We start from the raw sequence: 13,173 nt of genomic DNA, 5'->3' as shown, positions 1-13,173 counted from the left end.
ATCTACCTTAGCTTCTCTGCCAGAATCACTTTTTTTTTTTTTTTTGGCATAGTTTTTAGTAATTAGAACAGCTATTTCCAATGTCATAACTAGGGCAATGAAACCTAACACAACTGTTTAGGACATGGGGATTTTCCATCTCTCTGATTCTCTTGGAAACGCCTTATCAGCCCAGAATTAGGTCTGAGAAACGCTACACGTAGGGTTTACAAAAGTGGCATGGTTCTAAGACATACCTCTCAGGCTCCAAAATCTAGAGGTCAAAATAGAGATAGTGCAAAAGATCTCTACCATAATACTACTTAGGAATTTTGATTCAAATGAGAATATACTTTTCTAAATCGACAATTTGTAAGTAATTCTTCATTGGTGGGTTTTTCCATTTATCTGCAGAACTTCTGATCTTTTGACTGAGATTTCCCTGAATACAGTTTAGGATAGTTCTAGTTCAGTGGTTTTTCAGCAGCAGCAGCATGACCTAGGAATTTGTTAGGAATGCAAATTCTTGGGCCCTACCCCAAGTGAACTGAATCAGAAACTCTAAGAGGTAGGTCCCAGCAATCTGTTGTATCCAGCCCTCGAGGGAATTCTGATGCATGCCAAGGGTTGAAACTATTGTTCAAACTCAATATGTTTACTTTGTAGGAAATTAAAGGCCAGATAAAAATTATTTAACTAGCACATATAGCTAATAAGTGCTGTTTATGCATTGACCAATGCATTTTGAGGGCAAACTGCTAATATATAAAATTAATAATTTAATTTATTACAGCTTATCATAATATGAAACCTGTTCTCTGTCAAATTTTACTTTATTATGTAATTTGATATGTTTTAGAAGTAATTATCCTATTCTAAATCATCTCAGGAGCCCCAAGTCTCACCTTAGCAGCATTGCCTTGTTTCAATCATATGTGTGTTGTGCATAGGAATATAAAATATTTTTCAAAGCTCCTCATATGGATAGGAACTATAAAATTTTGAATTTGCACAAGATGGGCTTTTTTTAATTTTAATTTTAATTTTATGATAGTCACAGAGAGAGAGAAAGAGGCACAGACACAGGCAGAGGGAGAAGCAGGCTCCATGCACCGGGAGCCCGATGTGGGATTCGATCCCAGGTCTCCAGGATTGTGCCCTTGGCCAAAGGCAGGCGCCAAACAGCTGCGCCACCCAGGGATCCCAAGATGGGCTTTTTATAGAATCTTTTCTAGGCCTTATTTTATCTTCCCAATTTAAAAAAAAATAAATTTTATTTATTTATTTGAAAGAGAGAGGGAGCAGTGTAAAGAGCAGAGGGAGAAGCAGACTCCCTGCTGAGCAGGGAGCCCAACGTGGAGCTCCATCCCTGGACCCCCAGTATCATGACCTGAGCTGAAAGCAGATGCTTAATCGACTGAGCCATCCAGGCACCCAATTTTACTTCCTTCTCCACAGGTAGCCAGTGTTAACTAAATAGAAAATCTTGACCAAGGTGATATTATCACATGATTCTTCTAAGATTTTTTTTTAAGATTTATTTATTTATTAGAGGCAGAGAGAGAAGGAGAGAGTGCAGGGGTGGGGCAGAGGTGGGAGGCAGCTAACTTCCAGCTGAGCAGGGAGCCTAATGTGGGCTCCATCTCAGGACCTCAAGTCAGATGTTTAACTGACAGTGCCACCCAGGTGCCCCTGTGTTTTATTTTTTAATTTTTATGTTCAAGTTTTGTTATCTATACACCAGTGATCTTTTAAGTGGGATGAAATTGTTCTATAATACCAAATAATCATTTTAGGACTAGTTTAGTACTATATAGTTTACTATCCACTTCTAAATAATGGTTTTTAAATATATTTTCTAGGAGTGAAGAGAGTGCTATCTTCAAGCTTTTTTTGATTTTTGAGTGATTTATTCCTATGTGTTGTTGGAAGCCTAGATATGTATAGCTCTTTCTTATGGTGATCTTTACTTATATATAGCAAACCTATTCTTCAATGATAAACTGCCTTTTCTCCACTTATACTGGTTTACATTTCTACACCCAGTTACTTATATATTGTCATTAAAGTTTAGAGACCATAAGTCAGATTCAAAATCTTATTAATAGAGAATAATACAAAGTATTATTTAATTGGCTCCTGAAAAGCACTGTTTCATTAATTACTTTATTTCATTAGCCTTCTCCTCATTAAGAAAATGTGATTTGCATTGATAACTGAAGATGAGGACTGGATTAATGTCTTAATGTCTTACTTTTATGGACCTTTGAGTTTTTTCAGTTCTTTAGAACTCTTTACTTCAGACAGGTTCAGCAGGATACAGTTCTGACAGGCAGTCTGTGAGTAGCTGAGTCCAGAAATTCCTTGCCTCTCTATAGATTACTACAGATTTCAAAGATTAATGTTTACTTTCTTTTGACTTTGAAGTTCATAAACTTAGAGACAGGCAAAAATACAGCTGTAGTGGGTTTTACTTGGAAGTCTATTTAACATTCTTGGTTTTAGGGCCAGAACATGCGTATTTAGGTGAAATAACATAAGCAAAGTTCTGTAGCCTCCCAAACCCAAAGATCAAACGATGGTTCTTCTCTCAGGATGGAGCTACTAAGATTTTGTTTTGGTGATTAAATAATCAATACAACCTTATGTGTGCAGAGACTCATAAATTTTTAAAATTATCTTAAAATATTCCATTATAATTTTGAAATAACAGTATTAGCTATTATTTAATGAGCCACTGTTAAAACACTTCTAAATCATCTCTTTTAATTCTCTGTTGGAAGTTTGGTGGTTTATTCTGAGTTCTTATTGAAGGCATTTTAATGTCTCCCTGCTTAAGAGTATGGGCTCTGTCTTAGAGATGAGGTTCAGAAATACTTAAGACTCTTGCTGGCCTTAACCTCTCCCAAGGTTAAGCCAGTGAAATTTAGCATTTTTGTAATTGGGAAATGTTCTGCTCTGGGGGACTCCAGGTGGTTGCTAGGGCTGTTTTCCTTCCTGCCTGGTATCTTCAAGCCTCTCAAGCCAAGAAGGGAATTCTTTGTTATAAATGGAAGACTCCTCCTCCTCAGAGCTCCAGCTTCCCCTCCCCTCACCCCCCACCCCCCACCCCCAAGCCCGCCACCCCCAAGCCCGCCACGGCAGTGTGCATTCTAAGTTCTATACCCAAGGGTGGGATGACAGCTCTATATTGTTGAATAACACAGGGTCCTCACTGAAGTCAGTGGAATGTCCAGCCCTAATTCTGCAGACACCAGTTCTCCCTGGCACTCTGTATTCTTGCTCAAAGCAGCTAGGTCTTTTGTTCTAAAGTTTGTATACTCTCCCACCTGAACCTGAAAGAATTGGGTGATGGTAATCTGCTCTCAGGTGTCTACATTCTTGAAAAACCCCATTTCCTCTTATTTTAAAAATCTTGGTTAACCAGCTGCATTCACGTGGCATTTGCTGGACTCTCTCAGGCGACTGCTTTGTGTCCTCTCTCAATTTCTTTTCTAAAAAAGGGCAAATCGGCCAGCAGTGCTAAACCCAACCGCCCACCCCCAACGTTGCAAGAAGAGAAACACTTGTCCTCTTTTGTAGATACGCCATTAGTCATAGGAAAGGTCGAACGGACGCCCTAACTGCCACCTCTGGTTTCTCAGCCCTGTCTCCCCGCCCGCCGCTGCAGCCCCAAGGGCCATTAAATCCCGGCACTGCCAGGGTAGGGGGAAGAGGTGGGGCTGCGGGCGGGAGGGAGGCGCCGCGCAGCGGTACCTAGTGGCGCTGCCCGGCTGCTCCTTCCAGAGGACGTGGCACTACCCGTGGAGAGCGAGGGAGGGGACTCAGCTTTCTCCTCCCCTGCAGTTCCTCGGGTCATCCTACTAGGGCGGGAGGGAGGACCCATGAGGGAACTGGTGCGCTGGTTCGGTGAAGTCTTAGCAGATGAAAGCAACCTGGCAGTGGCCAGCGCCCGTCCTGCTGCCCGCCGATACCCACAGGGAGCCAGGTCTCGGTTCCTACGCGAGGAGCTGCGAGCCTATTTAGTGCAAGGCAGGGGCAGAGTGGGTGTGTGCGTGTGTGTGCGCGCGCGCGCGCGCAAGGGAGGGGCAGGGTGGAGGTGCGTGTGTGTGCATGTGTGTGCGCGCGCACCCGCCATTGCACATGCGCAGCGCCGGGAGCGGCCCACCGGACTACAGCTCCCAGAGGAACCCGCGGCTGCCCGCAGGCGCCGAGCCGCTGGCGCCATCTTGAAATCTGATCCTTGTTCTGCGAGTCTTTGCGTCAGCAGCGAGCTGCTGCCCGTGTCCTGCGAACCCAGGCTGCTGAACGGGAGGACGTTGGGGACGCGGCGGCTGGCGGGAGAGACAGCTGGACGGGACATGGCAGGTTGCGAGCGCGGCCTGCGCGGCTGTCACTTAGCATCCCCCTGAGGAGTGCCTACGCCCGCCCCCTTCCCGCGGGGCGGGGCTGCCCGCTCTGGTACCCAGAGCCCGAGCGCGGGTGGCGGAGGTGCGCCCCTGCGGAGTGGGACCCCCACCAGATTGTGCCATGCCGGCCGGAGGCCACCGGGGCGGCAGACGGAGCGCGGCCGAGCGCCAGTGATCGAACACCAGGCAGCCGCCGCCTCAGGGAGGCTCGGCCAGCTCGAGGAGGGAAGATGAAGGAGAGCTGCAGGATCTGTGCCCGGGAGCTGTGTGGGAACCAGCGGCGCTGGATCTTCCACACGGCATCTAAACTCAACCTCCAGGTTCTGCTCTCGCACGTCCTGGGCAAGGATGTGCCCCGCGATGGCAAAGCCGAGTTTGCTTGCAGCAAATGTGCTTTCATGCTTGATCGGATCTATAGATTCGACACCGTTATTGCACGGATCGAAGCTCTTTCTATCGAGCGTTTGCAAAAGCTGCTGCTGGAGAAGGACCGCCTCAAGTTCTGCATTGCTAGCATGTATCGGAAGAATAACGAGGACTCTGGCACGGAAACCAAGGCGGGGAATGGGACCGTTGACATTTCCGGCTTACCCGACGTAAGATACTCTGCGCTGCTCCAGGAGGACTTTGCCTATTCAGGGTTTGAGTGTTGGGTAGAAAACGAGGATCAGATTCAGGAGCTACACAGCTGCCATACTTCGGAAGGTCCTGGAAACCGACCCAGGAGATGCCGTGGTTGTGCAGCCTTGCGGGTTGCTGATTCTGACTATGAAGCCATTTGTAAGGTGCCCCGAAAGGTGGCCAGAAGTATCTCGTGTGCTCCTTCTAGGTGGTCCACCAGCATTTGCACTGAAGAACCAGCATTGTCTGAGGTTGGGCCACCGGATTTACCAAGTACAAAGGTACCCCCAGATGGAGAGAGCATGGAGGAAGGGACACCCGGATCCTCTGTGGAATCTTTGGATGCAAGTGTCCAGGCTAGTCCTCCACAACAAAAGGATGAGGAAACGGAGAGAAGTGCAAAGGAACTTGCAAAGTGTGACTGTTGTTCAGATGAACAGGCTCCACAGCATGTGTGTAACCACAAGCTAGAGCTAGCTCTTAACATGATTAAAGGTCTTGATTATAAGCCCATCCAGAGTCCCCGAGGGAGCAAGCTTCCTATTCCAGTGAAATCCAGCCCACCTGGAGCCAGGCCTGGCCATATCATGACAGATGGAGTTAGTTCTGGTCTCCTCAACAGGTCTTTGAAACCCCTTTACAAGATACCTGTGAATTATCCCTTGGAGCTTTCAGACCTGCAGGAGCTGTGGGATGATCTTTGTGAAGATTATTTGCCACTTCGGGTCCAGGTATACAAAATGGCTACACAGTGCCTTTCTGATTAGTTAGCTGGCCTCAGGCTTCACATGATTTCTGCCTGTCTAGGTGAAGGTTAATATTCTACACTTGAAAAAACGTGAGCCCATTTTTGCACCTTTGTGTCTCATTTTAGTAAATGTGAATCACGCTCAAATAGGCTTTTTATGTCTTTCTTGCAACGTTATCTATTGGCCTCCCTGTCAGTTGTCAAAATTATGGAGCTTTTAAGACAAAAAGTTTTTTTTTTTTTTTTTTTTTTACAAAAAGATTTTTGATTGACTTTCACCCTATAAAAAGACATTTAATCTTATATCTGGCACTGAAACTCTTTCCTCTTACCTCAGTTTCTGTCCCCCTGCCTCTTCTTTTTTGTTTTTGTTTTTGTTTTGCTTTGTTTTCATTTTTAGATTTATAGATGTTTTCTCCATTCCGTGAGAGAGTTCTAGGGTTAGTTCTTCCTAGAGCATCAAGGGTTTCATCCCAAAGTTGCGTCTCCAATTGATTAGGGCATAGGTTAAAGGTGTGGGGAAAACCTATTAATCCACCAAAGTATTGTACTATCTGGGCAATATTTATAATAAGTCATTTGAGAACTAATGATTACTTGTTCATAAGAGAAACTGGGAATTCAGGTGTTGTCATTTAAGATGCTAAGGCAAAAACTGTTCAGGTTGCCTTCTGAGCTGTATTAAGAGGATGTTAGACATTAAGAAAGATTTCCTCCATTATTGGATGTTAGGAGTTCCATCCATTATACTCTTGAATTTCTTCGTGACTAGAAGATGGCAGTTAATCCTAATTTGAGCTATTTCTTTCTGCCCAGCTGATTTCATACCAGCCTTTTAAATTCATCTATACATAGAGAACCTGACAGATGCTATTTTGTTCCTGCAGCAACAATGAATGCTAAGTTCAAGTAACTTTGTGAAACATCTGGCATGTTCTACTTGGTATATAGATTATTTAGTGATACCATTACAAAGGTGGACAATCTAGAAGACGTTTTTGGAAAGCATGCAACTATTCAGCGTCATCCCAGAAATTCAGGGCTTGATAAACAAATGAAATTGTTGTCATTTGAAGTTTTTGAAAAGTAGTTCTAATATATATAAAATTTGCATCACAATAGAACTTAGCAGAAAAATGGGAGAAATGTTTTTAAATTTACATAAAACTGTCAGAAACATATGAAGTGTTACGGAAAAAGAAAAATATCAAAGAGTTTTAAATGTGTTTTCATTTGTATAAAATGGTTAGAATGCCTAATGCTCTGTACTACTTTTCTTTTGCTTCCTTTTCTTTCAGTGGAGCTTCACAGCTGAACTTGGGTATTAAAGTATTTCTGCAACCAGACATAGATGTCACAAATTAAATTTGATGTTCTCATATTAGGATCTACAAATAGTCTGGACAGGGTAGATGGCAAATAAACCCTTTCCCCCCTCAAATATGGCCAATATGGTAGAAAGGTAGTAAAGAAAACTAGATTACAGGCAAAATGAGTTTTTTCTCTACTTTTAATGAAAGATGCTATCATTTGGTACCTGGATTCAACAAATTTTGGGGTTGGGAAGAATTTGAAGGACCATCTCATGCAGGCTTTCGATTTAGAGGTAAGGAAAGGTCATGGTTTAAATAACTTAGGCAGAGCCAAAGATCCTTAACTATTCTCAGCCAAAACCTTTTTATTCTGTATATGAAATCACGTTTCCTGATGTACATTGAATTAAATAATACCTATTTTAAATAAAGGAGCTTCTTTCTGTAATCTAAGGATTCCAAAGAGATTCTTTAGGGATTCAGTGAAGAAAATTGTCATCGTAATGAGCACATTTAAACTATGGTAACTACCTTCAGGTCAGGTCTTCATTAAAATCACTTCATTAAATTTGGACATTGGAAAAAAATAGACCTCTAAAGCTGTAATGTATAATCTTTCTGCTGTCACTTGGCTTACATTCTTTACTGCTTGTAGAATAATAAAACATTGAGAGGAGAGGGAAAACATTCAGCTTGAAGAATAAAGGCATTTAATTGCTATGCCATTTTCTTCAATAATTAAGGATGTGGAAGGAAGCAGATTAAATTGGGCTCAGAGTGTAAATAAAATGTGTATTTGGGATATCTGGTCTGTTTAAGTCTGGTTGACTTTTAAGCTCCTTCAGGCCTGGTGTGCTTTATGTCAGAACCAGAACTCACTGGGACAAAGGCAGACTGGTGTTCGTCTATTTCTCTGAACAAACGTGGAAAGAATAGAAATAAATGTAAATTAGTTTTGATAGTTCCGTTTTTAGTTTGTAGAAAGAATAAACTATGAAAGAAAAAATGTTTTCTTTAGTTAAATTCTACTAAAAATCTGAAAAGCTCCTTAAAGAGCAAGATTGTTCTGTAAGATCATTTTGATTCCTTTGTTTAATCCTCCACGTACCCATTCTATGCACTACATATCATCCGAGTTCCTTCTGATTGCTTTTATCCTTTCTCTTCTTTCTCATATTAAAAATAGCAACAGTGTAGTACTTCTGCTTTCTAATTTTCTGGCAATATGCAAATTGACTTATTTGCCTTCCACAGAATTTATGCCTGAAAACCCAAGGTAGTTTAAGTACGTAAAGAAAGATATTGATGCCTTATTCTATAAGCTGATAATTTTCTCCTTTATTGTGTGGCCATGAACTAGAAAAGTGATGATAGGAGGGGTGTGGTCACTTAGTAAACATTAGTTCAGCCCTGACTCGTGCAGTTTCCTTTTCTATCTAAATTCAGAGAGCCGAGATCTTTGCTCTAAGCCTTGCAATGCCAAGGTCTGCCCCTGTGTGACTATGGAAAATTTATCCCTCTCACAATTTAGCTACATAACCTAGATCAGGCCTTTTGGAAGGTGTAGGCATTAGATGCTACTCAAAGATTAGGCCTTTAATTTTATGCTAGTTGGTAGCTCTTTTGTATCTCCCGTTATTAAAAATGGGATAGAAAACCACAGCAGTTCCAGATCTTTTTTTTCTTTCTTTCCTTTTTCTTTTCTTTTTTTATTTATGATAGGCACACAGTGAGAGAGAGAGGCAGAGACACAGGCAGAGGGAAAAGCAGGCTCCATGCACCAGGAGCCCGACGTGGGATTCGATCCCGGGTCTCCAGGATCGTGCCCTGGGCCAAAGGCAGGCGCCAAACTGCTGCGCCACCCAGGGATCCCAGTTCCAGGTCTAAGACTTGTTATTGTGAGGACTGGGAAGTGCCAAGAAAAACACTTGTCAACCCAGAAGGATCTAAATAACTGCTTTTTTAGCCTAAAGGTCTTGTATTATGCAACATCAGGCCTGGAAGCAATTCTCTTTTCGGCTACTGGAAAACATTTGTCTTAAATGAGTCAAAAGCAGCTTAACTTAAAATTGCATTAGTATTATAACATGATTTTAGTGACTTGTAGTCTAGAAATTAGCATTGATTCAGCCAAATTGAGTATTACTGATTTCAGGCTTTATAAAATCGTCTTAGGAATGATTGGTTTATGTCTTGGTATTTCTCAAGAATTCATTATGAGCTCCTAACTCAGGACTTTACTGAGTGTTCTTTTGGCAGACGCTATGTGAAAGGACATTTTTCTGAGATGTTCAATAATAAAGTGTTAAAAACATCTTCTAGCCGTTAGGTCAGTACATTACATTTACAGAATTAGAGATTTCCTATGATCATTAATGCCAAAGATGGGTTCAGATTAGATCCAGATTCATTATGTACTATTCAGTGGCATTTTTTGACTTTAAAGTTGCTGTTGAAATGTCTATATTAAATATCTATCCATCTATCTATCTGGTCTTATTTCTAAAGAGCCACTGAAGGATTAGAGCATTGGATTGGAAATTAGGAGACAGACCTGATTTTATTTGCATTTGTTTCTGTTCTTCCTCTCTTTTTAAACAAACTTTTGGTCCCTACAATATTCCAGGCATTATGGTAGGCAATGGGTTTATAGAGATGAAAAATACATTCCCAAATTCGGTGCATCTGGCTTAACTAGATCCTTTTTCTGATTTCCTCCCACAGTGCTTTACATATTATGGTACTTAACAGATGTTTTAACAGATGTAACTTTGGACATTCCTTATCTTCTCTTAAGTCTCCATTTCCTCCAGTGTACTCTGTCTGGGATGAGACCAAATGGTTAATTTATAGTTTCCTTCACAGCTCTGAAATCCTTTGAATTTTTTTTTGTTTTGTTTTGTTTTTAAGATTTATTGATTTGAGAGAGAACACAAGCAAAGGGATAGGGGCAGAGGGAGAAGCAGACTTCCCATTGAGCCTGGAGTCAGATGTGGAACAGGATTCCAGGACCCCAGATCATGACCTGAGCTGAAGGCAGATGCTTAACTGACTGAGCCACCCAGGTGCCCTTGAGATTGTTTGATTTAAAGTGAATAAATAGAACCACCTTCCCTACCATTTTAAACTTGCAGCTATTTTCTTGAATTCTGCTTGTTTAAATTTGAAAAAAAATCTATAATAAATATCATTGGAAAGGTGTTTTACCCTAAAAAACTGAGAAGCCAGGTTTTGTAGAAAATGTTTTATCATTAAATAAATGATGTAATTATTTACTTATCAGTTAGAATTGTTTTATCTGTTCGTATTGTGACATAATTCAGGGATGTCACAGGGATGCCTGGGTGGCTAAGCGGGTTAGCATCTGCTTTTGGCTCAGAGGGTGATCCAGGGATCCGGGATCAAGTCCCACATTGGGCTCCCTGTGAGGAGCCTGCTTCTCCCTCTGCCTATGTCTCTGCCTCTCTCTGTGCCTCTCATGAATAAATAAATAAATCTTAAAAAAAAAAAAAAAATTTCACAGTGCTTCAGGGCAAGCACGGCTCCCTGTTACACCCACAACAAATACCTCAATTTTTCTTGCTGCTTTTCTCTCCTTTCACGGCCCTCCAGGTCTGTTGACTCTCCTTCCAAATCCAAATCCAAATATATCATTTCTCTCCCCATCCATTCTTACCGCTATAATCCTAGCCACTATTCTCTTTTACCTGCACTACTGAAGCAGTCCCCTGTGTGTCTCCCTGTTCTACTGCTGCCCCCCAGACCAGTCACCACAGAGCAGCTGTAGTGACCTTTTTGAAACATAAATACAATTGTGTTACTTTTCTGTTAAAAACACTGCAATCCAGGAGTGCCTGGACGGCTCAGTGGGTTAAGTGCCTTTGGCTCAGGTCGTGATCTCAGAGCCCCCTCTTTGGGCTCCTTGCTCAGCAGGGAGCCTGCTTCTTCTCCCTCTCCCTCTCCGGGCTGTTCCCCCTGCTTGTGCTCTCTGTCAAATAAATAAAATCTTAAAAAAATAAAAAATAAAAAACAGAAAAACAAAGTAAACCATCCTCATTTCAATGAGAATGAACTCCAGCTTCATTAACCCTGCAGTAGAAGCTCTGTATGACCTCGTCCCTGACTTTCTCTCCACCTCATCATGTATTACCTTCCTCTGTGCTCAGTACACTTTAGCACTGTGCTAGCCAGCAAGGCAGCCACTAACTTTATGCGGCTCTTGAGCACTTGAAATGTGGCTACTCTGAATTGAGATATGCTGTGTGTGTAAAGTACACCCCAAATTTCAGAGACTTAGTATGAAAGAAAGTCAAATACCTTGCTGATAATTTTTATATTTTTATATTGAATACATGTCTATGATAATTCTTTGGATATAATATAGTGGCTGAGATAAAATATTTTATTGAAATTGAGTTCATTTATTTTTACCTTTAGTCAGTGAAGTCATTACAAAAGTTTAAATTACCTACATGGCTCCCATTATACTTCTTTTGCAAAGTGCTACTCTAGCTTCTGCCTAGGTTGTTCTGTGGGACTGGCTTTCTGTCCTGCAGGTCTCCATCTAACCAATTCAAAGTAACTGGTCAACCAACTTAGAGTAACTTTACCACTCTATAATGCTTTTCTGTTTTACAACAAAGGGCATGTCACTATCTGATATTTTATGTGTTTCCTTGTTCCTTCATTATATAACTCCTCATTCCCAGTTCCCGCAGTGCTTTACGTATTATGGTACTTAACAGATGTTTTTAAAAAACTGATGAATAGGGGCACCTGAGTGGCTCAGTGATTGAGCATCTGCCTTTGGTTTAGCTGTGATCCCCGGGTCCTGGGAAGGAGTCCCACACTGGGCTCCCCGCAGGGAGCCTGCTTCTCCCTCTTCCTATGTCTCTGTCCCTCTCTCTGTGTCTCTCATGGATAAATAAATATTTTTTTAAATTTTTTTCTGAAATTTTTATACTTCCAGTCAGTTGCTGGCAGGAAGGAATTTGAGGTAAGCTCTAACTCCACTGCCTAGAAGGTGGTAGTCAGAATTTGAAAATGTGAGAGAAAAGGTAAATGAAAAGCAATTGCCTTTTTCTCTTCCTAATGGATTTATATTTTTCCTAATTGGAGTGGGTGTGGAGGCGGGGGGGGGGGGGGGGGGGCTCCAGTAGGAAGGGTCAGAGGAGAGGAAATGGATTTTAATGCCACAGTGAATTCCTACAGTTTTCTTTTAGTACCCTTACCTCATAATGAATATTAACTACAGTTCACTAAGTTAACCTTAACCTGATTTATTGCTATATTATATAAACAATGTGTTTTTTCCTCCTGAGTCTTTTTGATGAATTGATTTTCCTATAAAACACACCTCCTTCCCAGACCATTATGGATTTTGAAATTTATTTTTAATTTTTTGTACTTTTTATTTTGAAACCACTTCTAATTTATAGAGAAGTCACAAGAGAAATACAAAGAACTCCCAGATTCACAAATTGCTAACATTTATCAAGATTCACTGGTTACTAATATTTTGCTACATTTGGTGTTTCACTCCCACTGTCTATATAGACACATCATTTTTTTTTTAATTCCTGAACCATCTGAGAGTTATTTGCAGATAGTATGAGTCTTTATACTAAATAAGCATATTTCCTAAAGACAAGAACATTTCTTACATAATTACAATATAATTACCAAATTTAGGAAATTTAGTATTGATAAAGTATTATAATGCATAGTCCATTTTCAAAATCTGCCCATTTTTCCAATAATATCATCAGGCATAGTTGAAATGTACCTTCCTCTCTTAGGGATGGTAGAGGTTTGATTTTTTTTTTTTTCTTTTTTAAGAAGACTTTGTTTACTTATTCATGAGAGACACAGAGAGGCAGAGACCTAGGCAGAGGAAGAAGCAACTCGATCCCAGGACCCCAGGATCATGCCCTGAGCCAAAGGCAGACATCCAATCACTGAGCCCCCCAGGTGCCCTGGTAGATAGTTGATTATTGAATTCCCTGATTAGAAATAGGATAAAGTGAATATTTGGTCATCTCAAGCATTTTCTTTTTTCAATTCTCCTTTCTCTTTGACCTCTGAATTATTTGCTTTAACTGAA

General features: G+C 41.2%; 1 protein-coding gene across 26 annotated transcripts in view; it reads left to right on the top strand.

Annotated features, from left to right (window-relative positions):
* PDE4DIP (phosphodiesterase 4D interacting protein) overlaps positions 1–13,173 on the top strand; it is a 221,081-nt gene that overhangs the window by 132,753 nt on the left and 75,155 nt on the right. For 4 of the 26 annotated variants that reach the window (XM_077842620.1, XM_077842603.1, XM_077842626.1 and 1 more), the window contains exon 1: positions 4,177–5,740. The exons of 20 other annotated variants lie outside the window; for them this stretch is intronic. In XM_077842620.1, coding sequence (XP_077698746.1) covers positions 4,619–5,740 — 1,122 coding nt within the window. In that variant the 5' untranslated portion in view covers positions 4,177–4,618. Of the gene's footprint in view, positions 1–4,175; positions 5,741–13,173 lie in introns of those variants that run through there. 2 more of the 26 variants (XM_077842613.1, XM_077842622.1) reach the window with 1 other exon arrangement.

The sequence above is a fragment of the Canis aureus genome, chromosome 12, assembly GCF_053574225.1.
Source record: "Canis aureus isolate CA01 chromosome 12, VMU_Caureus_v.1.0, whole genome shotgun sequence".
NCBI lineage: Eukaryota > Metazoa > Chordata > Mammalia > Carnivora > Canidae > Canis > Canis aureus.
This window is presented reverse-complemented; position numbering and strand designations above follow the sequence as displayed.